The sequence below is a fragment of the Leuresthes tenuis genome, unplaced genomic scaffold (assembly GCF_036924035.1).
Source record: "Leuresthes tenuis unplaced genomic scaffold, fLeuTen1.0.hap1 SCAF_12, whole genome shotgun sequence".
In the NCBI taxonomy this organism is placed as follows: domain Eukaryota; kingdom Metazoa; phylum Chordata; class Actinopteri; order Atheriniformes; family Atherinopsidae; genus Leuresthes; species Leuresthes tenuis.
Genome location: NW_027325366.1, coordinates 30,801,297 through 30,829,179, shown reverse-complemented (window position 1 = coordinate 30,829,179; position 27,883 = coordinate 30,801,297). Strand labels below are relative to the sequence as shown.

Sequence of the window (27,883 nt, the reverse complement as noted above, 5' to 3'; positions counted from 1 at the left end):
TGTGCTCGCTTCGGCGAATTGTATATGAAATCCAAATAAGCCTTAGCTGGTGAAGCTAACTGCCCAGTGACTGAAAGGCGTTTCTTCGGTGTACGCCTTGTTTTCATGTGGGCTTTTTTTGTATTTTAAGAAGAAAACAATGACACCCGGATTCATTCATATGCAAAGACTGCGGGATGTCGGGTCTAAAGGAATTCGTTTTTGGAGTTCAACAAGCGGTAAAAGAGCAGTTGGTGTTAGCTAACTAACGTTAGCTCTCTCGGCTTCGGCGCTCTCGTGGTCTCTTATATAAAAACAACTGGCTCTCAGCTGGGTTTCCGCGGAGCTTGCGGGTCTGTAGTTGATATATTTAATTTTATACTTCACTTTTGTCACCTGTTAAATATTCTACACTAAAAACTAGTTTTTTTAAATTGAGTTTTATACTATTTGAAGCTGGAGTTTGTACGAAAGACCAAATAAGCTTCTTAGTTGCTAAACTTGGAAGGTTTTACCAGGATGATCTCGGCTGATCTAAACGCCTCAGAATCGATGCAGTCTTAAACGTAAATTATTTATAACCAGGAGACGTTATCAGATTTGAGGGGGACTAGTTGGTTCTTGGCAAGCACTTATTGAATAACGCTGAACCCCAAGATAAAGGACTGAGCCTGTGTTAGCAGGGAAAAAGCAGCCCAGAGCTAGCTTTATCGCCGGATGAAGCCCAGTTGACTGTTTATATGGCCTGTTAACAAACAACAGTGTTATATAGGCGGCCTATTTTATTACGTTGAGGTCTTATATATCTGAAATAGCTCTAACCTACTTCCAATGGCCACCACTGCCAGTCGGATCCAAGTGGAGGTTTTGTTTTAACGTTAGAACTTTTTCTTCTGGAGTATGTTTTCTAAACGTAGAAAACTTTGTCTGCTTTAGTCAGACTATCGTTTAATCTTCTATTATTTATTTTTTTTTATCGCCTATTTTTCTTCTTTGGAGAAGAAGATGGAGACTGGAGTAAGGTCTCACCAGGGCGAGCTGCTCCTCCACCCGCTCTCCAACCCCGGAGCTGCGGGGATCTTCCCCGAAATGCTGGAGGTGGCGGAGGAGGCCAACCGGGCAGGTGACTTTAACCTGGCCGTGGAGATCTACAGCTCCCAGCTCGCAGATCTCCAACAACCAGACAGGGGCTTATGCCTAAGGAGGGCCGACTCTCTCGCCCGCGCTGGGCGGATATCTGAGGCGCTGGACTCGTACTGCATAGCGGCCAGTTTGGGCAAACTTCTCCCGGAGGAGCTTCCCCTCCTGGTGGACATAATCGCCCGGACTTTGCGTGAGAAAGAGCTGTGCATCCCAGTGACTTTAAATGGGCACAATAAAAGCAGCAACGGCGAGGATGGGGGTGAGGACGATGGGGACTGTGAGGAGGATGAAGTCCTGGACCTGTTTTCCTGTCGCCTCTGCAAATGTCTGCTCCACGAACCCACCACCGTGGAGTGTGGACACACTTTTTGCAAACGCTGCCTGGAGGACGACTCTGCCACAGATTGTATACAGTGCAAGCAGAAACTGAGCAAAAACGACGGACTACCTAATGGCCGAAGAGTTAATGTGGTCGTCAGCGGCCTGCTGGATAAACTGTTCGCAACTGAGAGCAAAGCTCGGAGGTTCTGGATCGAGGGGGAGATTTTCTGGAAAAATCAGAACCTCTCGGAGGCTTTGGAGAAGTACAATGCAGCAGTGAACCTGGGTAAGAGGGCACAGCCACACATGTTACACCTTTTATGAGTTATCTGTGAGAAATTACTATTAAAACCCCACAGTTTATACAGTTGACCTACTTTAGAGTCACTTCCCGGTGTCACCGATATGCGGCGCTGCTCCAAGTTAAGCGTTACGTGACGCATTGTCCTTCATTACCTAAGTAGCACACATCGTATCCCCTGCCTTCCAGGTCCACATTCATCCCCTATTTTCTATTTATAATGAGAGCTACAGCAGTGTTTACACAGAGCTGCTGTGTGGAAATAATGGATGTGTCCTTAAAGCCCCTTAAGTTATTTCTTTAGTACTTATATCATCAGATATTGGTTGTATTTATAATTCCCTGCGTTATACATGAATGCATAGCCCAGTTATAAGAGACCGTACCCCTCCCCTTTTATTGGTGCTGTTTCATAAGCTGTGTTGGATAACATCTTTTGGAAAGCTATAGTTTGTAATGTGTAAATGCAACACCTCATTAATGAAATAACTTCTTTTTTTCTTTTAAATGCCTCAGTTTGCTCTATTTTTAGCATCATTGCTTGTGTTTTTGAACCTGTTATGTTGGCATGTTGCATAAAGAGGCCTCTAACACACAGTTATGAAGAACCAGAGAAAGTTGACTACGTGAGGTGTCAAAGCTTCTAAGATACTGATGAGTTAAAGAAGGAATCTCCTCCTGTGTTCTGTTGGCACCATTTCAGGTGTTTTTCTCTCCGGATCAATATTGATTCATGCCTTCTGTGCTGTGAGGGACTCGTGGCGACAGAAGGACAGAATGCTTTCACAGTGTTGTGTCTGCCAGCCAATGTTTTCCCAATAAAGACAGCAGGAGGCTTTCTGGTATGTGTGATGGTGTCACTGATGGAGATGCAGCTCTTATCCAGGCCGTGTCCTTTCATGCGCTTCGTTCCTCTTTGATAACAACGGGAGCCTGCGAGGAACAAACTGGACACAAGTAAAGACGAACAATCAAGTATTCGGTGATCGGCCAATCTTTTCTGAACGAATGAAAATAAAATAGTTTGTCTTTTTAGAAGAGAATACAGCTAAATGTGGCGTTATTTTACAGTGTTAATATACGAGAAGCTGTTAGCATGATGTAGGTCAAACACAGCCTCAGTGTCTGGGTTAATGTTTCCTATAAACTTATTTTTGTTGTGTATTTTTCTTATGGCTTCAGTGAGATTTTTCTTAAGGCTTCAGTGAGATTTTTCTTATGGCTTCAGTGAGATTTTTCTTATGGCTCCAGTGAGATTTTTCTTAAGGCTTCAGTGAGATTTTTCTTATGGCTTCAGTGAGATTTTTCTTAAGGCTCCGGTGAGATTTTTCTTAAGGCTCCGGTGAGATTTTTCTTAAGGCTCCGGTGAGATTTTTCTTATGGCTTCGGTGAGATTTTCCTTATGGCTTCAGTGAGATTTTTCTTATGGCTTCAGTGAGATTTTTCTTAAGGCTTCAGTGAGATTTTTCTTAAGGCTTCAGTGAGATTTTTCTTATGGCTTCAGTGAGATTTTTCTTAAGGCTTCAGTGAGATTTTTCTTAAGGCTTCAGTGAGATTTTTCTTAAGGCTTCAGTGAGATTTTTCTTAAGGCTTCAGTGAGATTTTTCTTAAGGCTTCAGTGAGATTTTTCTTAAGGCTTCAGTGAGATTTTTCTTAAGGCTTCAGTGAGATTTTTCTTAAGGCTTCAGTGAGATTTTTCTTAAGGCTTCAGTGAGATTTTTCTTAAGGCTTCAGTGAGATTTTTCTTAAGGCTTCAGTGAGATTTTTCTTAAGGCTTCAGTGAGATTTTTCTTAAGGCTTCAGTGAGATTTTTCTTAAGGCTTCAGTGAGATTTTTCTTAAGGCTTCAGTGAGATTTTTCTTAAGGCTTCAGTGAGATTTTTCTTAAGGCTTCAGTGAGATTTTTCTTATGGTTTCAGTGAGATTTTTCTTATGGCTTCAGTGAGATTTTTCTTAAGGCTTCAGTGAGATTTTTCTTAAGGCTTCAGTGAGATTTTTCTTAAGGCTTCAGTGAGATTTTTCTTATGGTTTCAGTGAGATTTTTCTTATGGCTTCAGTGAGATTTTTCTTAAGGCTTCAGTGAGATTTTTCTTAAGGCTCCAGTGAGATTTTTCTTAAGGCTTCAGTGAGATTTTTCTTATGGCTTCAGTGAGATTTTTCTTATGGCTTCAGTGAGATTTTTCTTATGGCTTCAGTGAGATTTTTCTTATGGCTTCAGTGAGATTTTTCTTAAGGCTCCAGTGAGATTTTTCTTAAGGCTTCAGTGAGATTTTTCTTAAGGCTTCAGTGAGATTTTTCTTATGGCTTCAGTGAGATTTTTTCTTATGGCTTCAGTGAGATTTTTTTCATGGCTTCAGTGAGATTTTTTCTTATGGCTTCAGTGAGATTTTTCTTAAGGCTCCAGTGAGATTTTTCTTAAGGCTCCAGTGAGATTTTTCTTAAGGCTCCAGTGAGATTTTTCTTAAGGCTCCAGTGAGATTTTTCTTAAGGCTTCAGTGAGATTTTTCTTAAGGCTCCAGTGAGTCATCCCTCTCTTGTTCAACAGATCAAACTTACGTGTACGAACACAATGTACCTGTGAGGCGCCGCCTGTTTTTGAACATTGCCCATTTCCTAGATTTACTCAGCCTGTCAGATGGCACAGATAGTTCTGCTGTAATCCTTTTCTCCGAAAAGCCTACCCCCCCCCCTCACGAAAAAACAGGAAGTAGATTCGACTCCTGAACGGAATAATACCGATGAACAAGGTTTGGACCATTTTACCCCCAAAATATGGTTGGTTTTGGCGTGGAAAATGGCTGGAACTAGATTTGTTGTCACAGCTGTGGGAGCCGCGGTGACTCGCACACGTGGCGTTGTCATCACCTGCGTTGTGGGCGTGAACTTTGCTGCACCTGTGAAAACAAACAGCCTACCTGTCCGGAATGTGGCTGCGATGCCCGTGATTGAATGTTCGCTCTTTGTCGGAGGGCGTTTGCTCAAGCGAGAAGCACATCGGTTCTCTTTAGGTTTAAAGAAAGAAATGTTATCAAGGAAGGAACAATAGCTTTCTTTGTCCTCAGAAATGTCAGATATTTCATGATGTTTTCTGTTAAACAAGCTTTTAAAATGACTATAAGTGTCACTTTTTCTTATTTCATTCAGCCCTGCTGGCCGTGCTTTTTGTAAAGCTGAACCACGGTGATTCAACTTCATTTGCAGGATCTCTTCAGCTTTATTCCAGCCTCTCATCCATCTCAGTATTCCAACCACACTGAAAAATGCAGCACTGCGAAGTGGCATGCTCTGTTATTTTTATATTTCGGAGTGTAATTGGAGCCTCCACCAAAGTGGGACGAACCAGCAAACAAACGCGTTTTCTTATATCTTTTCCCCACTTTTTTATTTCACTTTTAGAAACAAAAACTAAGGAAATGTTTTTAAAAAGTCCAGTCTGCCACATGTTTTCTACCTCTAACTTTTTATAAAAACCAAGCAGCTCAGCTCGGCTAACAGTGTATGTAAAAAAACATACATTTACAAATACTCTGAGAAGATTGGCCCTTACTTTTATCTGCAAAGTTTCGAGTGTTGCCGTCATTATCGTATTGATTTATAAACTCTTCTGTCGTGTTCTCTGAGAAGAGCAGAGAGGACGCAGGATATGATGCCAAAAGTACGCCGTGAGAGTTGCTGTGTTTGGTTTACAGCTCACTGAGAATTGTGATTAAGGTTCAGTTTATTTGAACGTGTCGACAGTATCAACAGGAGAGTGGAAATGAAACACGTGTGGAGGCAGATGAGTTTCTAAGGAGCCGATTTAAAATCTTTGCCAGCAGTTCAGGGTGAATGTTGACGGCTTCGGTCTTTTCTCCACAACTGGAACATCTCTGAACGTTTTAACATAAACCCTCATGTGGCACTTATTAGCAGGAAGCTGAAACCCGGCTGATGCTTCTCCGATTTAATGCATTAGTTTTGTTTTTCTCTACCAAAAACTGTCCAGTCACGCCACCAACAGAGCAAAATACTCTGGATAAATCAGGGGAAAACTTAACTAGTATGATGGAAAGTATTTCTGCACAACGTACAGGGAACATAGCATCGAACAAGATATTCAAACTCTGTTCTGTTTTTAGGTTTAAGCATCCAGATTTAGCTTCATTATTAACTGTGGAAGACGGTGTGTCCAAATCTGTCTCAAATCCACTAAAAAAATAAACCGGACAGCATCTAAATCCCTGCTGTTCATCTATACATTAGTTTTCCTTTAAGTAAAGCCAAAACGATTAAAAACAAAAGATGCTAACAGTAAGAAAATCTTTGCCACTGCGTTTTCCTTAAAATAAGGTTTTATGGAAATGTTTTTGACTGTATGCAAAGCAATTAAAAGGTGTGGGGTGGTGTCATTACTGAATGAGGCCAGTGTAATGGTACACCGGCACTACTGATGTCACACTTATAAGACTCGTTACACAGTGTTCAGACAGGACGCTGGTCTGATGCCACATGTTACATTATTGCCCTACTTCTGCTAGACCTAGAAAAGCCCATCCGCTGAGCTGGTTTGTGTTCTTTCTGTTGTACACAGCGCCCTCTTCTGGCAGGCTGCTGTGCCAACGGGCTGAACTGCACATGGAGATGAGGAGCTTCAGCCAGGCGGTGCAGGATGCCAGCATCCTGTGTGGCTTAAAACCTCTGTGGACAAAGGTGAGTCCACTTTTTACCGCTCTACAGCACAGAATCAGCTGGTGACAGATGTCGAGGGTTAAAAGTGGCTCCTCTGTTCGTTTTCTTTTTTGAAACGAGCCATTCTTTGTGCTGGAAAAAGGTTCTTCAGTGTATAAGCATCACTTTCAACACATTAAATATAACTGAAATATCATTCCACTACCTTATGTTATGTGGCAAATCCTCCAGTTTTTGTGTCACATGTAAAAAGTTATGCTTCAGACTTATCTTATCCTGTTGTGCAGAGCTTGTTATGTAAGCTGATAACATCCAGCTTACATATACTGTTATGGCCGTGTTGTCGCAGTCTGCTGATCGCACTGTGGGCACATCCTGCATCCAGGCGGCCTTCTGTGATTTATATTTGCTGAACAGCTTGCACATAAAGGCGTTTATATGTCCAAAAACAACAGGAGGCGGTGAGCAGGATAGATCTCAGAATATATTTCCTAACAAAAGACACCAGACCTCCTTCTAAAATATAATTATTTCTACTCTTATTTGCTAATTGTATTGAATTAATCTCAATTTATTCTAAATTTAGCATCTTATTGAACTTAATCGTTTTGTTCCAAACTGGATGAAATATCTTCTCTGCAGAGATATTTCCAAAGAAAGGGACGTGTTAAATGTTGGTAATGATAAAAGACAAAGAATAAAAGCTGTCACAGAAACTCTGCTCAATCCCGACACTTCCCATAAGAACCTCTGTTAACAGCAGTAGCCGACAGTATTAGGGTTTTATTTAAATACAGGGGCAGATATTGGATTTCTGTAATCCCCCCCTCACGTGTTTTTCTCTTATCTCATTAAAGGCTCACTGTCTGAAAGCCACGGCTCTGAGTAAAGCTGGCCGGAACGACGAGGCCTTGCAGGAGTACCTCCTGTGTGTGGCGCTAAAGCCCGACTGGACCAAAGTGAAACTGGAGACTCAGAAGGTAAGAGACGTTTTCAGCCAAAACACGTGTCCGATAGCTTTGTTGAAAATCCATTTTAAGGTCAACGATAAGGTTGTGATACCTGCGTCCTGCCTGTCAGGCGCCTTCGAAGTGGACGAAACCTAGAAAATAAACCTTATTGTAGTAAATATTTCACGATTCAGTGTTTAGAAGCTCCTCAGACTTCCTTTTCTATGTAAAATAACCAAAATATATGTCTATACCGGTCGATTTTCCCTGTAAAGGATCAGATACCAATAGATTTTTATCACTTAGACTCACAAAATAGCCCCATGTGTCTTTCAAGAGAGCCACAGTTCTGCAGCTCGTCACATGTCCTGCCTCCCTTTGCACAAAGGACACGCATGTAGGGAAGCTGGTCGTCGAGTTATCGGTGGAGTTTTAAAAGCAGCAGCGCATTTCTAGCTAAGGGAGAATGCGGGTTGTACCATTCAGTGAGATTTAACCTGAACTAATAAAATAAATGTTATTATTCACTGAAAAGTTAACCATAGAAATGTTTTCATTGCACTTTACGTCTCAAGGCAGCTCAGAGCTACCGTTCATTTCAGCCCGGTTCATAGGATACCAATAGATAAAAAGTTTAAACCTCCTGTCCTGAGTGTGCACGAGGCCACTGTGGAGAAAACTCCCCTTTAAACCAGAGGAAAAAACAGACTGGGGAGGGGAGGCCAAAGCTCAAACTCCAGCCTTTCTGTCAGCCGGCTGTTTGATGGTGTTTCAGCCTCATCGTTCACGTCTTTTCCACAGTGTAACGCGAGAAAAAGGGCATGAAAAGAAGACCTTCCTCGTCCAGTCTTGTTTTTCTAATGAAATTAAGCCGAAAATTGGAGTCGGATAGATAGATGGAGATCTTTATTGTACAGTGAACTGCAGATGGAGTAAAATAGTATTTACAAATGTACACTGCAGTTAGACCTGAGATGGAGGATTAATGGCAAACCTGACAGTAGTCGGGTGCCGACGAGCGAGTCTCACAACTCATTAATAAAAGTGAAGGTTGCCATGGTTGCTCATTGATTTAAAGTAGAGTTCATGTGTCTCTTATCTGTGTGTGCAGACTTTACACTTCAGAGTGGTTTGACTTGTTGTGTTCTGCAGGTTCTCAGTGAGCTGTTCTCCTCCGTGTTTGAAAATGAGGACATGCCAACTCCGCTGCACCCCCTGCAGGGAGGACACGCCACCCGTCTCATCAAACCGCCCGTCTTGCTCAAGTCCCTGAGGCCCCTGACGTTGAAACCAGGCTGCTCCTCACAGGTACGCAAACGCACCCTATTCAGCTCCTTTACAGGGTGTTAAAAAGTCTTAAAATGTCTAAAATTATCTTAAAATTTCATAGAATGTCTTATATGCGATTTTGAAAGGTCTTAAAAATGTATTAACGTTACTTTTATTTAAAACAAATGCATAAACGTCAGACTTGCTTTTAATTATTTCGATTTTTGAGGAACTAAAGTACCTGCTGAGCACCCCGGTCAGGATTTATCCAGCACAACTAGGTCATCTTTCTTCTGTTATTGCTCCGTTGCGGTGTTTTGATGAAGCGGGGGGGAATCTCTGGTCCGCGTGGGCCGTTACCGCCACACGTAAACTCACATCTGACGACATATGTTCTCTGTCATAGCGACAAGCTGCTGTTGCATATGACAGGGTTCCTGCAGGGGTCTTAAAAAGTCTTAAAAGCATTGAATTTATGAATTTGGAAATAATACCTTAAAAAGACTTGAAAATGTCTTGGGAAGTTATCAAAAAGGGAAGTATCAAACTCCTCCCATCGCCGGAGTATTTCAACCCGCTAACGTTAGCCAGCTAGCTGCTAATGTGCCTGAAGCAGCTAACGTAAACCAGCTAGCTGCTAATGTGCCTGAAGCAGCTAACGTAAACCAGCTAGCTGCTAGCGCTACAGCCCCCCCAGCTACGACCGCAACTGGAGTGGATCTGCGCAGCTTTTTGGGTCCAGACCAACGATGAAAGTTTAATTTTCAGATTCAGTTGTTCAGGACTCTCTCTACTCCCCTTATTCCCAGCATGGAATAAGTAGCTAGCTGATGTAACCAATGTTAAAAAAAGAACTGAACTGTGTTACTCAAACTTTTGTGTGGCCTGCTGAAACTTTTTTTTGTCCACATTTATAACATTTGTTTGAGAAATAAATGAACAAATTAAACAAAATAATTATTTGCCGGTAGGTCTGTGAAATAGGTATTAAGTTTTTATATAAATGGTCTTAAAAAGACTTGAATTCGACTTGAAGAAACCTGTAGGAACCCTGTATAAGCGGCGTCCCGTGTTTTGACATCGATGTGTCATCTCCAAAGTTAACAGTAGAACAAATATTAGTTCACCATAGAGAGGCTTCTGGTGTTTTTATGTAACCATTATGTAATCCTAAGTGAAAGAGCTGTAAAAAATATTCATACTTTGCAAGTAATTCCAGGCCTCTGAGTTTCCTTTGTGCCTTTTGTGCTTTTTTGCCAGTTTGGTTGTGAAATGGGTCTTAAATTGTATTCATTACAGTCTTAAAAAGTCTTAAATTTGACTTGTTGAAACCTGCAGAGGTTTTATCTCGGCTCCCATCGGTTAAACTGTTTAAACTAATATTCCAAACTCAGTGTGGTTAGTTAGTCACAGGATAGCTGCCTGTTTAATGATGGTTATCCCCACGCATCGGTGAGTATGCTGACACCACACTAGGGGAGAAACTAAATGCTGAATTCATTTTATAGCTGCAGCCTACATGCAGACAACATGTCAGCTCAGCTATACTCACACGTACGATGGAGAAGGTTCGAGGCAGCAGATTGACCTGAACATTTTCTCACACAGTCCACAGTATCACAGTATGTCTCTGACAATTGGCTTCAGGCACATCTGGAGCGTTGGTGATCGCCTCCCTCGTCAGTCTCCCTCTGATTGGCTGCTCAGCACGAGAAAGCTAACGGCTAACGTAAAGCTATCACACCAGCTCTGTTTGATGTTGTGTTTTTAAATCTTCGTGCTCTTCTGGGTCCTCCATCGTTGCACATCGTTCTGGCCATTCTTTGTGATGTGTTCATGTGCTGTTTAGTTTTAGATCCTGACTCCACATGCATGTTCGGTGTACGAGAGCCCTGAATTTGTGCGGTGATCCCACCACAGAGAAAGCCAGAAGCAGCAAAATGTCTTTAACTTTTCCTCATCCAGTCCACAGTGCAGCAGCGTCAGACATGATCTATTCAGGAACTCGGTTTCGCTTCCAATCGTGTATACTGGGACAAGGACTGTGGGTCAGTTAAATGCCAAGGTCGATCTGTAACTGTAGCTCGAGTCCGCTGTGAGTGTTACCATGGCGACTGTCACCAAAAGGGCACATTTGTGTAATTAGACGGAGGTAAGGTATAATTTGCTTTCCTTTGAGCTGCGGGTGCTTTTATTGTAAACGGATCCTTATCAAGGTGTCTGTTTTCAGTTTTACACACAAACAATAGATTTGAAGCGGCTGTTAGAGTAACGTTATCTTTTGATAAAATACTTTATACTTAATACAAATATTCCCTTTGTTTGCACTCTTTTTGGTTCGCCTGACACATTCATGGACTGCATTTTCTTCCTGCGTGTTCAGGACTCAGAGTTTGGTGTGTCTAAAAGTGAGGACGACCTCTACAGACTCTCCCCGCTGTCCCCCGTTCAGTCCAACTCTGTTGAGGGGGAGGGCAGCTCCAAGACTCTGGCTGATGTTTTAGCCTCTCTGCCAGCGCCCTCTGGTGGCCTTAAGAGGAAACACAGCAGCGATGGCCCTTCGGGAATCTTCAACCCTCCCTCCAAACTGCCCAGACCTGGTAGGAAAATCTGTTTTATTGAGAAATAAAATGATTCAGTATCTAACTGAGAACCAGAACTGAGTAAACATGAATTTTTGTGATGTTTTTGTACTTTTTTTACTGATAAAATGACTGTTCTGTTTGCTAGATGATGGTATTGAACCAGTTTTTATTCATTAACTTTTGTGAAAACTTATATAAAGCTGTTATTTACGACCAGCTGGAGTTTCTAGGAAGAGTTAATGCAGCTTTACTACTAAAATAAGATAAGAGATAAGACCTTTATCTGCATTTTTAGAAAATTACTTCTGCTTATGTAGCACCTTTTAACTTTTCAAGTGAGTTAATTTTTATTTGTTTAGCACCTTTCAAAACCTGGGTTCAGATGTGCTTAAAATAGCAACACAGGAAATAAGAAATGGGTAAAATCAACATTCAAAGCGACACAAAGCAGAATCCTGAACCAGGTCGGGCACAAAAACACAGGAAAGTGAGAGTGACTCAGACTCCTCCACAGTCTGGGACTCAGGTCCGGTCTCACCATAGAGACGGGAACAGGCTTTGGTCAGATGATCTGAGGAATATATGTTTAAAGCGGTCATTAAGTGTCATTAAGACGGCACACGGACGCAGGAGGACATCTGCTGATGAGACTTTTTCATGCAGATGAGAACGCCGTTCAGGCAGCGCCGGTTTGCGGAGGAAGGATGTTTCCTGCTGAGCTGCTGGACAGTGGAGACATGGAGTGTTCGCTCTGCATGAGGTGAATACTCGCATCCTAATGCTCCAGCATACACACTAAAAGGAAGTTATCGGTTATTTAGAAGCATGAAATCAGTAGCTGTAGCAGAAGCAGTAATATGCTTTTGGTGGTCTGTTCTTCAGGTTGTTCTATGAGCCTGTGGCGACTCCCTGCGGTCACACCTTCTGCCTCAAATGTCTGGAGCGCTGCCTGGACCACAACTCCAACTGTCCTCTGTGCAAGGAGAATCTTTCAGAGGTACAAATCCATCCTTTACATATACGCACGTGAACATTTTATAGAAGATGTTAGATAAGATCCAGCGAAGTTTAATATGTTTATCTTAGTAAATCTAATGTAAATGGAATATCTGCAGTCATAGTGTGTGATTAATAGTATATTTACTGTGCTTTGGGTCGTTCTAGTATCTTGCCACCAGAGGTTACAGTAAGACCCTTCTGATGGAGGAAGTCTTGCAGCGTTACCTTGGAGACGAGCTGGCAGAGCGGAAGAAAATCCACGAGGAGGAGATGAAGGAGCTGTCCAAGTGAGTTTTACACTCAGGCACAGCCATGTGAAATGGGATGTGGCAGAGTCCATATGGTTCTGTTTGGGGGGGTCTCTGGTGGGACTCAAAGCTGGTCTCATACATTTACAAACAGCAAATAAAACCATGGGTGATACCATTATCTGCTCTGTCTCTGTAGCTTAAACCAGGAAGTGCCCATCTTCGTGTGCACCATGGCCTTCCCCACCATCCCCTGCCCGCTGCACGTGTTCGAGCCGCGCTACCGCCTCATGATTCGCCGCTCTATGGAGACGGGCACCAAGCAGTTCGGCATGTGTATCGCTGATGAGCTCAAAGGCTTTGCAGACTACGGCTGCATGCTGCAGGTCAGTGTTTCATCGTGTTACGGGAGAATCCTCGCAGATTCCTGCAGATTCAGTCGGTTTTTCACACAAACTGTGTTGCAGGTGCGAGACGTGAATTTCTTTCCTGACGGCCGTTCGGTTGTTGACACCATCGGTGTGTCCCGATTCAAAGTCCTGAGCCACGGCCAGAGAGACGGCTACAACACCGCTAAGATAGAGTACCTGGAAGACAAGAAGGTGGGCAAATGTCACTCAAACAGAACTGAGAAAAGAAAAGAAAAGAAAAGCAAGAGATGTGCAGGTTCTTTTTATCTGGGACTGATCTGAGCTCTGCACCCTTTTCTTTCTAATCAGGCTGACGGGGAGGAGCTGGCAGAGCTTCTGAAGCTGCACGACTCTGTGTACGAACAGGCCAACAGCTGGTTCAGCTCGCTGAAAGACAACATGAAGAGTCAGATTCTCAGCCACTTCGGACATCTCCCCAGCAAAGATCCAGATCCACAGGTCTGAAAACACTTCACGTTGTCTGAGGATAAATGTATGATGGCACTAGATGCTGATCTAAAGGATTTAGATTGATTTTGGAATATTATTAATGTCTGATGTGAAATCTCACAAAGTCAGCATTTCTTTAGACAAAGAAGGGACAGTTCAGGTGTTGATTGTTTCAGCCAAACCACGAGTTACTCTGTGGCTGAATAAGCCTCCGGTACTGACATTCAGAATCAATGAAAACACACAAACATCCTGTTCATGACGCAAATTCACACAGACAAACAGGATTATTTCATTATAACGGTAACAAAACCACGTACTTTACTCCTCACTGCAGGAAAAAGTGGCATCATGGAGCGAGAACAGGCTGGGAATAGAAGGAAAGATGATTCGAGTCACCATTAAAGCATCCGTCAGGGTGAAGCTTTATAAACTTGGTGTGATGGGAGGATTTAAACTGGCTGGACAGGGTTGGTGGGAAAGTGCCGTTCCACCAGGGAACCAGCAGATGGCGCCATTTGTGTTGCCAAAGATTTAGTTTCAGGAACTTTCGATGTTGACTCTTGATCAGGAAGCTGTGTTTGCCGTCTTCTGAATAACTAACAGGCAGAGCTGACCAAGCACCGCAGGAAGTAAGTCAAACTGAAATAAGACTGGAATCTAAGTGTTTTTTACTCTTTTCCTGCAGGCGAGTCCCAGCGGTCCAGCGTGGTGCTGGTGGCTGCTCGCTGTCCTTCCACTGGAGAACCGAGCCCAGCTCACCATCCTGGCCATGACCTCCCTCAAGGGCCGCCTCATTGCCATACGAAGGGTCCTCATCTTCGTGACTCGCAAGAGGCCTCGGTGATACGCCGGCGGCTTGGAAAGAGCCGCTCGGGCATCTATGCAGTTCAGAAAAGTTGATTAATTTGTTCCTTCAGTCGCCATCGGACTGATTCAGTCACTAATTTAAACACGTTCACTCACTCCTTCACTCCTGCGTCACTTCTCTCAGATGTTCATGAACTCCTTCCTGAAACATGTAGCCTTTCAGAGCGCATCTTCTGGTCGGTCGTGTGGTTCGAAGGCATTTTCTGCCGCCCGACCCCGTGTTTTCAGTTCAGCTGAAGGTGGAAACTGACCCGGGACGAGGGTCACTTTTCGGCTGCTTTGCCTCTCTCTCCGTTATGAAGGAACAAAAACCTGCTGTGACTTGGTGTTGTGAGCAGGACTGGATCAAGCGAAGGGGGAATTCCTCTTTCCTGCACACAGAAATCAGTATTTAACCGAAGGGGAACGGAGCTGTGAGCCGTCTTAACAGAAAGCAACCGGCTGAGATATGAAGCAAGAACAATTCACTCTGCATGACGACAGCTGGGACCCGAATGTACCGGTCTGGCTGTTGTGTGTGGATGTTTTCTGTTGATTCTTTCCGTATTGTCCAGCCTTACTAAATTTGCAGAATTGCACGTGAGGTCAGACCTGTGCGCTGCTGCCTCACTTTAGATCTTCCTGACTGAGCCAAAACTCGCCCGGCGGTTGGCGAGTACCTCAGATTGTCTGAAAGGCGCCGCGAACCGCCATCGTGTGGAGATTGTGATTAAAGTGCGCCGACACTACGAACACGTGTGTTTTTTTGAAGAGTTTGGAGTTTTAAAATATTAGGATGGAACTTAAGCTGGATTATCGCACAAAGTCTGATTGCATTGAGGAAAATGCTCTGAGAAAATCCTCCTCTTAGACACGTCTGATCTGGAATCTGAATGTCCTGTTGTAGCATACCTCTGGGACGAAATACAAACCTTTTAGGGATTCATTTCTCTCTCTTATTCCCGTAGGTGTACGTGTCTGGTGAAATCTTAATTTCCGTGTATATCAATGTAACTCTGAGGCCTTTTAAATGTTTTATTCAAGGAACGTTTCCACCTCTTTGTCCCTTTCACTGTCAGTACATTAACATGCACACTAGAATGCAGTTCGTGTGCAGCGGACTTTCTTGTAAACAAATATGTTCACCTTGATGTTTTTCACATCCTTGAATGTGCAAACCTGGCTTTTCTTTCTTTTTTTTTTTTTACTTTCATAGCTTTCTGGCACTTTACATCATCAGCTGTTGATTTGAAAAGCTTTTCTCCTTTTTTGGGGGTTAATCAATTGAAGTCAAAACTCAAAAACAGAGTAAATGTGTAACAGTTAAGCCGGTGCGAAGCAAAGCCACGAGAACCTCAAAGAAAATGCTGCATGAACAATTTATTTGAGCACGTTAATGTCGGTTCATTAGTCGGATTCACAGGAAAGCTGTGGATTAGCTTAATTTGCATGAATCGTGGCGATTGTGTCACCTGGAAAACCCTGGTGTGCGTGGTTAACCACATTTATCTGATATTTAGATTAACGGTGCCATGCGACAACAGTTTGCACACAGAACCAAATGAAGGTTTCTGCTAAAAGTTTGAAGCTCTTCTGCTGGTCAGCAGCTGGCTGCAGCCTGCTTAGCACGCCGCGGAAACAACGGGAGGGTTGCTAGCTAATGTTAGCGATAAATCAATTAGTTTTTGGTGAAAAACTGAATGTAAAGTTACTGTTTTTGTTCACAAGAAAATTCCAGCTCGACCAAAAGCAAGCAAGGAAGGAGTGGGATGGCTTAAACTGATCTTAAAATGGTGCTTTACGAGCTACAGTAACTCTACGGTGAGGCTACTTTGTGCTTAACTTGAAGCTGGTTACGTTGTTTAAAGGAGGCTGTAATTGCATTCTTAGTGTGCATATGAATGTATTGTTTCTTTGTACATTTCTGTGCTTTCAAATGTTTGAGACTCCACTGCAGTCACACCCTCTGAGTGGGAGCGGAGCTGCATTTCCCTGCTCTGTTTGTAAAGGGAGCTCTTCTACCTGTTTTTTTTATTGCAAATAAAGGAAAAAAAATGCATACAGTGAATTTTTGTGGGTTTCGTGTTTTCTATCGTGTTGAAATGTGTTGAAATGTTACAGGGATGCAGGGAAGTGTTCGGCTGCAGGTTGGAGGATTCGCACTGTGGGCTGCGGTCATGTGATCTGTTCTTTCTCCTGGGGGAGATCACAGATTAACACACTTCCACAATGCAAGTAGGAGCATGTCTGAGCAGAAAGTGCTCACTTCCTGTTTCAGCTGCTGTAATCTAAACGATAAGCGCCCCCCTCATCTCCTCCTGCCCTCTGCACAGGGTGACGGTTACTGGCTGCTGTTACTTCAGTTGTCCACACGGTGGCAGCATTTGCTTGTGAAACAACAAAGTGACACGAGCCCCAACACATGCATCTCAGTTATATCTGATCTGTTCAGATCAACAAATGACCTGAACCTGGAGTATAATGGGAGGCAGAGCCTTCAGTTATCAGGCCCCTCTCTGTGGAACCAACTTACAGTAAGTGACCCTGAAACATCCCATAGTTACGCTGCTATAAGCCTGATTTAATTTCTCATGACATCATGTACATTTGGCAACATCGGTGTCATTAACTTGTGTTTCCCTGTCTTAACAGGTGTCCTTTGAATGGTGTTACGGTGTTTGTTGTCCCCTCTTTCCTGTCCTCTCGAACCCCAGCTGCTGGAGGCGGATGGCCGCCCTTCCTGGTTCTGGTTCTGGTTCTGCCAGAGGTTTCTTCCTGTTAAAAGGGAGTCGTTTCTCTCCACAGTCGCCTCGTGCACGCTCAGGACGGGAGACTGGACTTCTGGAGAGAAGTTTCAGTGCAATCTGTTGGTTTCCTTAGCTGGGAAGCAGTTTTTGAATTGGCTCTATATGAATGAATTGGACTAATTTTGAATTAATTAATTGGATTCTAACCGGCTTGAATTGGACTGTAGGGTTAGGTTAAGTGCCTTGAGATGACACTCGGCATGATTCGATTTAAAATGAATTGTTAAAGTTGTACAAAAAAACACCAGTTTGCAAAAGACGCACCTATAGATTGCAGTTATATTATATACTTATATATATATCTAATCTGTAGCCACATGTAGGCAGGAGAGGTGAGAGTTTTTCAGCACAATCGTGCTCTTTTTGCTTCAGCCTTCCTCTCGCCCCACCTTCAGTCTGAGGGGAACAAAAACATTAATGGCCCAGAGATGAATTTTCATTGAAGGAATGAAGCGAAGTGAGGAGAACTGAATTAGTCAGAAAGAGAAACCCCTAAATGTCTTCTATCTGAAGTTAGGATTGTCTTCGTCTCCTGTATTCAGTCTGAATATTTTTGACTCAGTCGTGGAGTTTCCTGCTTTTTCACACAGCAACACACCTTCAGTCCTGGCAGTTTTCTGTAATCTGTGCTGCTTTAGGAAATAAATGTGATGAGGGAGCGTTGCTCTCTGGTTTCATCTAAAATCCATCAGCATCCTGACTCACTCGTCTTCTCAAACTCACGCAGCAGAGGAGGAGGAAGCTGCTGTGGATCAAACAGGAACTGTGTTTGCGCAACGCTGATCCATCCAAACACAGAAGCAGAAGCAAGCTGCTATCAGAAAGGAAAGAGGAAACCTACTCGTGTTTATCACTATTCGTTTTCCCAGTTTGTGTGCGTGTGTTTGGAAAAGCAGCGCGTCAGAAGCAGGAGGCGGAAACTAAACTCAACTAAACTAATAAAGACTCAAATGCAGGCTCCAACACATCCTCACCTCCAGAAGATAAGAGAAAGTTTATGTGCCATTTGTACATTAGTTAAAGTACATAGGTGCAGAGGACACTCAAACATGAGAAGGACTGAACATTAAACTATAAAAATAGTCGAATATCAGACGCTTCACCTCAGGATTTTGCACGTTTCCCGGCAGATTGGTCAAGAGGACTGACGGCCCTTTGCCATCAGTCTCACTGCAGCAGGGGAGAAACTGTTGTAAAAGCGTGTTTCCTGTGATGATGCTGTCCCTTCTGCTTTGTCTCGGGCTGTTTGAGTTTGTCTCTGATGGTGATTTAACGGTCACACCAACACATGAGCTGTTTGTGGCTGACATTAAACCACATGTTGCTGATTTCAGGTTCAGTTTGGTCGCTTGTTTTGTCACAAACTTCTTCTTACTTGTCTGCGACACTTTTTCTGTTAACCTCACATCATTCAGCAAAATGAGACTCAGCTGACGCTGAATAACTCGACTAAATCTTGACCCTTGTACAGGGGATAGCTGAACATCTACAGCTCATTATAATTCTATTACATCTCATTTGTAAAGACATCGTTATTCCTGGAACAATCTGAGCAGCTCGCCGGTTAAAACACTTCATCAAATCTAATCTAAACCTGTAAGAATGAATCAACATTCCTCTTTTTCTCAGTCTTTCCTGAAAGACTGAGTGCATTTTCCTGCTCTGGAATAAACTCTGTAATTTACATGTCCTTGCACCCTAAAATCCTTGAAATATTCCTACAATAGATAACACATGAAAGCAGTTAGCCTCAATCAGCGGGAGATGCTTTAAAGTCTTTGCCTCCGTCTCCTTTAATGAGAGACTCGCTGAAATGGGCTGACCGAAGTTTTAGGGCAGAGCATCAAATGCTTTTTATCCCAAACATGACATGATGCAGCAGCTTTTACTTGGAAGCTTGATATCAAAGCATCACAATGTGCAAACCACATTTTCAGAAGAGCACGAAGGTTTTCTGACATGCTCCAAAATCTGCGCCATCGCAGACGCTGACTGGATGTGGAACCCGACGGGTATTTTTCCAAAAAGCAGCTGAAACGAGGACTCGTCCGACCACAGAACACGTGTCCACCGACTTTCTTTTTTCCGTCTTAGATGAGTTTGAGTCCAGAGAACTCGGCCGTGTTTCTGCACACAGCTGACTTGCTGCTCGTGTGCTGCCCAGTTTCAGGTTAAGTCTCCAGATGCTGCGGCGGACTGTGTTGCTAGAAGGAAGATATTCCTGAGCCAGTGTGGCAGGTGATGATGGCTTCTCATGCAGTGCTGCCTGGGGGCTCAGAGGTTTCCATCCTTGTGACACGATCATGCTTGGCTGGGGTGTGCGTTTGGTTTCTGGATCTTAGGCGGGCTTGGGGCGGAGTCTGGTTCAGCTGCTGCTGCCACACCTGTTCCTCATCTGCCCTCATCAAGACGCCTTCTTAAGGATCTGCAGGAGCAGCCAGTCGTTGCCAGATCGTGTTTAAAACCTTCCTTTGTGTGTTTACTTTGTGTTCCCAGTCCTGCTCCCTTCATTGCTCCCCCCACTCTGGATTTGTGAGCTGAGGATCTGGCACTCTCCTGTGGATCCGGAGACCTACCTGCTCACCCCACAGCCATCAGCCTTCCCCTGCACTCTGGAACACAACCTGGACTCAGTAAGAAGAAATCCACAGTCTTTCCAGGATAAATCTCCCTCTCTGATCACCACTAAGCATCTTCCTCTCCTCTCAGAGTTTCCCATCCCCCTGGATCCCTCTGCTTCGCCACGTCTGCTGACTTTAAATAAACCTGGCGTTTTTACTCCCAGTGTCAGCTCTTTGGTGCTTTTTGTGAGTCATCCCGGCTTTAACCGTGACTCAGACTCCCTGAATCTGTTCACTATCCTTATTATAGATGTTGAAAAGCCAAACTTCTTTACAACATTGCACTGAGAATCTTTTTAGCTGCTGATAAATTGAGCCGAGACCCATCCTTACTCTGAAAGACTAAACCTTTGGATGCTCCTTTTATACACAATCCTGACACCCTCACCTGTCATCAATCAATCTGCTGATGGTTCAATCTTCAAGTTTTACTGATTTAAGCTAAAACTTTAATTCAAATCAGTAACTTTAACCTGAAGTTGTATATTAACATTATGTTTGCCTAATCTGTGTGACACATTAGTTCAGTTAATGCTACCATAAAAAGTTGCATTTAGGAAGTAAGTATTCTGTAATTCCTCTGTGTGTGCCAACAGATGTTGCCTTTTCTGCATTTGTGGACAGCAAAAAAATGTGAAAAGTGAGTTAGTGGAAGGAACATCTGGATAAACGAGATCATTAACAAGAAATTGTAAAACTGTTTGAAAGCAGCACACATTCCTGTGGAGGAGAAAACGCATTGAAGTTGCAGCAGAAGATGGGAGTTAGAGGAAGTTTAGAGGGTAGGGGAAGAAATCTGCTGTGCTGTGACACGGAGAGGAATATCCGAAATGCTGAAGAGCTGCAAGTCATTACACAAGAGGCAGTTAATGTTTGAGAAGAGGAGACGCAAAGCTGTGCAAACGGTTTGAATAACACATTTAACGTCCTTAACTTGGGCAATGCAGGACTCTGTGAGCTAACGTTGCTAACGTTTAGAAGCTATCATGTTTATCCATCTTAGTTCAGCTCGTTGCTGAGCTTGTTGTTTATGTTTATGTTTTTAGCAGAAGCTTTTATCCAAAGTGACTTACAGGTAGGCAGGTAGGGTAAGGGGGTCTTGCCTAAGGACCCCTACTGGAGGTAGTACCTTTCATGCAGGGGATTTGAACCCAGATCTCCCACATGGAAGGTGACAATCATACCACTACACAGAAAAAACCACCTCATTGTGGTGCTGGGAAACATGTCAAAAAAGCCAAGCAGGTTTTGACGCAATTAATTCAGTATTTGAGGTAACCTGACTGACAAATTAGCATTAATATACACACCATCTAACGAGTCTAAATGTATGAAACTTCATGGAATATCTGCTTTAATGTCAAGCATCACTCATCAGAGGCAAATACTTCCATTTGTCCAACTGAACTGTAAATCCTTAGCAAAGAGGATGCTGATATCAGGCTTGCATGATATGTTGTTAGCGTGCAGCCTGTTTGGATACCAGCGAGAGCAGCAATGAAATATTTATAGCAGTTTCTTTCCATTTCAGGAGCTCTAATTGCCCTGTAACCATCTGTGATCGTGGGACAGAGACATTCAAACAAAAAGAGAGACGGAGGCAAGGAGAAAAACTGGAAAAGAGGAGATTTTATTTTAAAATCTGGCAGCATTTACAGTTTAGATAAAGAACAAGAGACTTATACTTTCCACCAACACAGTCCAGGTGCAGAAAATAAGTTACACACATTTCTGCTGAAAAAAGACTTGGCACCGAATCCTAAAGTTGGAGCTCTTAACTGAGACAAACAATATACAAAACCACGTCTTTAACCGGCTGAAATGGGTAAGTCCTGTACATAAGACCCACTAACTAGTCCAAGAAGACTGCAAAAGTATAGACTAAACTTACCGTCAGATAAGTCTACGATAGTGATGTATTTCTGCAGTTCAAAGTTACATAAACTTAAATGTTTTGTCACATGTTCAGTGGATATAAGCCGTGAAAATATTAATGACCCAATTAATGGTTGCCTTTATTATTATTATCATTATTCCATTTATAACTGCCTCCATCTTTTTACTGTAAGCAGTAAAGAAACGAGCCACAGCGGCTCTCTGGGTGGGTTTGAGGGGGGCGGCCTCCTCCGGTTCGGGCCCCCAGAAAAGTGTTGGGCTGCCCCTGTTTGGGGCGGAGAGGAAACAGCGAGGAACGGAGAGTTATGTGGAGTCAATGTGAGGGAGAGAGGGTGGAGAATACAGGCAGAGAGACATACACTCAAACAGGGAGAGGGAGGGTGGAGGCAGGACGGGCAGGACTCCGGGAGGCAGTCGGTTGCACAGGCTCTGAGGTCGGCATGTAGCAGCGGCGGAGCCTCTGTCGTGGACTAGAAAGAGGGGGAAAAACGCATCTTGGACAGGAAACAACAGCAGCGGGATTTAATATCAAACCACACGAGGATGAGACAAACGCCGTCCGCCTGAAGGAGACTAAAAACACGCCGTTATTCCGCTGATTTATCACCGTTTTTACGAAAATGGCGAACGACTCCCCGGCCAAAAGTCTGGTGGATATAGACCTGGCATCCCTCAGGGTGAGCGCGTGTCACTGACATTTTCGGACTCGTTTTTTTTATGTTTTCCAGTCAATAAATAAAATTATATCACTGTAGTGAGCAATGCTGTTTTTGACACAGCCCTGCGGTGGCTTTTCTTTGTCTAATATCCGCTGGCTTCAGAGGCGAGCCGGGCGCTGCCGGTTGTTAAACCGAACGAACCCGACCATAATTACAAGTAGGGAACCAATTAATCAGGCATTTTTGTAATGTGTTTGCCTGTTTTTTTTAATGCAGGATCCTGCTGGGATTTTCGAGCTGGTGGAAGTGGTCGGAAACGGTACCTATGGACAAGTCTACAAGGTTGGTTTGAGCCCCCATCTGTAAATGTGTGTGTTAAAGCCCCAGCAGAGAACAAACTGGCGGAAACTGAAGCACAAACATGCATTTATGTGTTTTTTCCCCCTGTCACGGACTCAGGAACACGTTTATAAGAGCCAAACGTACCCCCGCCCCTGCCTGACTTGGACCGGTGCGGTCTGGCCTGGATTATCTCTCTGATGGCCTCTCAGCTGCTTCACATCCACCCATTATTTTTATTTATTCTCTTTATTACATCGATGCAAACGTCCCCACAGTAACGTTACACCTATTTTGGTCCTGCCCTCCACCTCCACATCCACACCCCTGTGAAATATTCCCTGCACAGTGCACGCTTCGCGGTGCACTGATCTGGCCAACCCAGCCCGCGCACGACGGGCTTCAGCACGCTGACCGACTTGTGCGCCATTGGGTGGGCGGTGTTTCATTGCGCATTTGTGCACACCATTGCCCAGCAGGCCTTTCGCTGGAGTGGCTCTGTGCTGCATTAATGGGGATAGGCCTGTACATCCATCCATTCACACACACGCACACACGCACGCGCACACATATCTGATGGAGACCTGGTGCTTCTGCAGCCCAGATTTCCACCTTCTTTTCCATCAAAGACGAGCAGCGACACCATCCTGCTGTTGCCTGGTTAAAAATGAGATCTGAGGAGGACTTGGGTTGGTCCTGCTGGATCAGACAGATCTTATAATAAGCTATTTTAATTGGAAAGTTATTGTGAGCGGGACTAGTTTAGTTTCCTATGTGACCGAGTGAAGTGGAGTCTCTTCTGATCACTGGTGTGTGCTTTTGGGAAAATGATTAGTTTGTTTCATGTCACTGTCACATCAGAGGAGGGCGGGTTTCCGTCAGTGCTGTGAACTGCAAGCGTTTACTTGACTGGACAAACTCATTTGCAGATAACTGTGAATCCCAAGCTGCACTGCTAAGCTGTGTCCAACCGGGTCTGACTCATTGGCTTGTTGCTGGAAAATGTTCCACTCTTTGTGTTCAACTCGCTTAATTAAAACTGAGCACCGGTTATGTTCTGTATCACCATGTGTGTTGAAAACAGTCAGCGTTCAGCTCTTAGTAACTTGAATCATGGACTTGGCCACCATGACGTAATCCTTTGGTTTGCTGACTGATGTTTTTAAGCCGAAGCATTTGGCGGCTGCCATCTTTGTCGTTTTGGAGCCAGAAGTCGGCCTGAATCTGACTTGTGACACCAGTGACGTGTGGAAATGATTTGTTGAGTTTTTAAATAGAAGTTGGAGCGTCCATTTTGGGTTCTGAACTTTTTTTACTGACTTCTTCAGCTTCTGACACTTTTAAATCTAAGTTTGGTCGACATTCCTGACCTTGTGAACGGCATCAAAACTGATGTCTCGGTACCTTTGGTCTCATTTCGGCTGGTCGTGCTCCTCTGGATTTTTGCAAGCTGCTGCATGCTTTGAGCAGATTAGGGACTGGATAGTGTAGTGGTATGATTTCCACCTTTCGTGTGGGAGACCAGGGTTCAAACTACCTCCAGTAGGGGTCCTTAGACCAGATCCTACCTGTAAGTCGCTTTGGATAAAAGTGCATTAACATAAAAAAGCATAACTTTCTGACTAAGAGTCCAGAGAAATCTCGCTAACTCCCAACATTCCTGCCTCATGCATAAGTCTGTGGAAGCTGCATGAATAAACTTTGCAGTAACACGTATGTTAGTTTGTCTCATTTATTCATCCACACATGTAACATGCTGTTGTTGTGTTTGTGTGAGCAAAACACAGTGAAGCTATTGCTAGCAAGAGCTAGCCTGGTCATAATCAACTCTGGGTTGTGACTTCCATGAAAGCCTGAACGCAGCATCAGTGGAGCTTTGAATATAGTCACAGAAATAGAGGTGGGTGCTCTTGCTTATGTTGGTGCCGTTGTTGGTCCTTTAGCTTTGCTGGACAAAGACCTTCTGTCTGCATCGGGTGGGAGCGACACGGGTGGATATCTGCGAGCTAGCATAAACAAAGCGTGAATCACACACAGCTGGGTCAGAAGATGCAGCTTTTATTTGGCTGGAAGTTTCTGAAAATCAGTGAGTTTCTGTCCCATCGTGATCAGAGTTTCTCGTGTAATGAACAAACAACGAGTCTCTCAGATGTTTGAGGGCAGACAGGATTTCACAGAAACAATATGGCGTCAGCGTCCACAGAACGATCCGAAGGTCTGCTGTATCGTTGCCTTGAGATTCCAGAAGTGACCAGCGGCGTGGAACCTTTTCTGCGCTGAAACGATTGTCGCCTTGAATCAGACGTTCCTGTCGTGGACAACGAGGCCAACCCCGGGGCGAGTCTCAGCGGCCGTGCTGCTGCACCGCTGTGAGCGCAGTTAAATGCCTCCTCAGAATCGAGCACCGTGTTTTTGCAGTGGGAGAAAACGCATGACTCGCCTTTTGATTTGCTCTAAAGGTTCCGGTCCTTCAGGCCGGCGGCGAGAATAACGGCGGCAGTAAACGTTTCGTTCACGCACAGATCGACTGACAAGTGGCGTGGAGATGCTCTGACACTCTGCAACGCAAATGAACTGACATTTTGGGTTTAGTTGCTCCAGGATCCGGTGAATCACGACCACGCTGGTTTGAAGGAAGATGAACCTTTTCTTTCTTTCCTTTTCTTTTCTTTTCTTTTCTTTTCTTTCCTTTCCTTTTCTTTCCTTTTCTTTTCTTTTCTTTTCTTTTCTTTCCTTTTCTTTCTTTTCTTTCCTTTTCTTTTCTTTCCTTTCCTTTTCTTTTCTTTTCTGCGTGTGCTTTTCTCTGCACATGTGCACTTGATCCTCAACACTTGGCGATCGCCTGGGCTTCCCCGGATAACGAATCGCTGCAGAGTGTGACTGACTGAGGCGCTGCAGCTGTGCGCACCGACAGCAGCTGTTGGGCTTGAAAAAATAAGACGGCGGGGAGGTTGGCTGCAGGCGAAGAGTTGGATTACCTCAGTGTGTATTTGCTGGAAGAACCGGGATGTAGATGTAAAGATGCTAAGCTTTTGTAAATAGTTTCACTGGCTTTTCTTTTTGCTTCATGGAAAAATGATTTATCCACTAAATGTGATGTCTGCAGTGTGAAAAACTTCAGTATTTAGTATCAAATCTGAACCCAGAAGACGACTCGAGGGGAAAAAAAACACATATTTCAAATGAGCTTCAGCACTGATGTTGGCAACAAAGAGTGAAGAAGTTTGTCTTTGTTTCCATTAAACGGTGTGAGGAGAAGGAAAATGAAGGATTGTTTTTTAACTCTGGGTTAAGTTCACAGTCAGCATGTGGGGTTGGGAATCCCCCCCCCCACCTTCTGAGGAAATGGTTTAACCCGTTTATGACTTGTTGGGTTAAAGACTCCTTCAGCCTCTTTCCTTAAAACTGCATTTCTAATTGTTTCGGGCCCTTTGAGCTTATTAAAAGTCTAAAAGGAGAGAATAAACGCATTTTTAAGGACCGGAGCAGACTTTTTACCTCCTGGTTTTGGGAGGCAGGCAGTGGATGTTTTGTGAGGAAGCAGTGAAACGGCGGAAGTCATCAGTGCAGTGAGCAGAAGTTAGTGGCTTTGCTGCGATGCCCAGATTAGAAAACCACAGCCCTGTTCCTGTCGCCCCGTCATGTTTCCACACGAAATGTCTCAGCAGATTGTGAGAAACCAGCTAAATCCTGCTGTCCTCTGGAGTTTAGGCAGACTTTGTGCTTCAGGTGCTCTTCATCTGTGTGGATTACTTTCATTTCATTATAAACTTCCAGATTTAACATCTGAAAATGGTGGAAAACCCTCTTTTACTCATCCACTGCTCTTAAAGACCAGGCTAAAACCTTATTTTAACCCTTTTTTCCTGAAGTTTCAGGGACTTTGTTGGTTTCACTCTCACCTCGGTGAGTGAAACGGGCCTCTGGCTGCCACACAAGCGGAAAACATAATTGTTCCACCCCCGTGCTTTACAGTTTGAAAGCTTTCTTTCCTGAGGAAAAAAAGTCATGCTATAAGCAGTTTCTCTTCACTCAAAGACCTCCACCATTGTTGTTAACTGATATGTTTTTTAATCGCAGTACAAGCTGATCAAATGAGTTCCTGGAGACACTTCGTCTCCTCTTTGTGAGCATCAGATTACTGAGCAGTTGCCTAGTCTTTACTGGTTGTTGGGACAAGGTTTGAGGATTTTATAGAGCAGTTAGTGCACTTTTGAAACCATAATTTTCCTTAAAATGTTTAAAAGAATCTTACATCTTTACCTTTATACTCACAGTAACAAATTCTAATGGTTTCTAACTTCATGTGAAAGATGTATGAAGCCAAAACGATGCATTTTTCTGCAGACTTCATCCCAGTTAATTAAAGTAAGTGGTGATGAATAGAAATGAAGCGGTCAGACTGCACAGCGGGTGATCTGAGCTCGTCTCTGGAACTGATTTATTGTGAAGCCATCACATCAGAGCTGGAAAATGCAGCGCTGCACTCTGCTTCGCTGCATTAATCACAGTTTCCTAACCTGTCATTTCGGAGGTATGTAAGGAACCTTCCTGTAGTTTATCAGAGAAACTGCAGGAGAAGTTTGCATTCTGTTTATCTCTTAGATTTGAACTGGCACCCAGTCTGCACATTTAGATGAAATCACCCCTCAGATGCTCCACAGAAGACACGAGTACGTCAAACTTGTTGAGGTGGCACCTTTTTAGATGTGATCAACAGCTGTGAGCTGGAATCATTTATTTTTTTGGGATGCAGCTCATTTTTAAGCCAACTTCTAATCTTTAGCTCAAGCAAATGTCTACAAAAATACTTCAAACCTGAATCTAAAACGAGGAACTGGCTGAAAATGATATGCAAGGTGTAGCGATACGAGATCAGAAAAGAAGGCAGTCAAAGCAGTTTCGCTTCCTCTGGGCTGTGTAACAGGAAAGATGTTCGTTTTTCTCTGCTGCTGATAAAGTGAAGCTGGGTGTGGCTCCAGCAGCAGTCTGTCATCAGCAGGGCACAGCACCATTACTGCTAATGCACGGGAGGTCTGGCAGATGGACGCTCGTCTGCATACAGAGTGGCGTTTCTGGGCTGTAGTGAGATGCAGAGAACAGTCCTCCAGCTCTTCTTAAAGGTTTACTGAATATTGACCAATTAGTGAAGGCCACTAATGTTTGAAACCCTGTCAAACATGCAGTTTCTTTGCTTAGAGCGTCTATAAATCTATGAAATATTAATCTTGAGTGTTATTATTCTTTGTAGCTCTAAGCTAATGCTGAATGTAGACATAAAAATGATGAGAATAGTTTTCTATACGGTGCCTGAACACACATTTGTACCACAAAAACAAAGTTCTTGAATTTGTATCATTTTCCCAGTTATTCCCAGTTATTCCAGAGCT

At 43.7% G+C, this 27,883-nt stretch overlaps 2 protein-coding genes across 6 annotated transcripts in view; both read left to right on the top strand.

Annotated features, from left to right (window-relative positions):
• Positions 1 to 26: 26 nt before the first annotated feature.
• Positions 27 to 16,231, top strand: lonrf2 (LON peptidase N-terminal domain and ring finger 2). The gene is made up of 13 exons (XM_072397473.1): positions 27 to 332; positions 982 to 1,729; positions 6,314 to 6,432; positions 7,269 to 7,391; positions 8,514 to 8,669; positions 11,014 to 11,230; positions 11,879 to 11,975; positions 12,098 to 12,212; positions 12,380 to 12,501; positions 12,662 to 12,848; positions 12,930 to 13,064; positions 13,182 to 13,331; positions 14,011 to 16,231. Exons 2-13 carry the CDS (start codon positions 985 to 987, stop codon positions 14,167 to 14,169), a joined length of 2,325 nt encoding a protein of 774 aa, XP_072253574.1. The 5' UTR covers positions 27 to 332; positions 982 to 984; the 3' UTR covers positions 14,170 to 16,231.
• Positions 16,232 to 21,870: 5,639 nt separating this feature from the next.
• The window catches only part of map4k4 (mitogen-activated protein kinase kinase kinase kinase 4), an 81,612-nt gene continuing 75,599 nt past the window's right edge, over positions 21,871 to 27,883 (top strand). For all 5 annotated transcript variants that reach the window (XM_072397478.1, XM_072397477.1, XM_072397479.1 and 2 more), the window contains exons 1-2: positions 21,871 to 22,172; positions 22,431 to 22,496. In XM_072397478.1, coding sequence (XP_072253579.1) covers positions 22,116 to 22,172; positions 22,431 to 22,496 — 123 coding nt within the window. In that variant the 5' untranslated portion in view covers positions 21,871 to 22,115. The remainder of the gene's footprint in view (positions 22,173 to 22,430; positions 22,497 to 27,883) is intronic.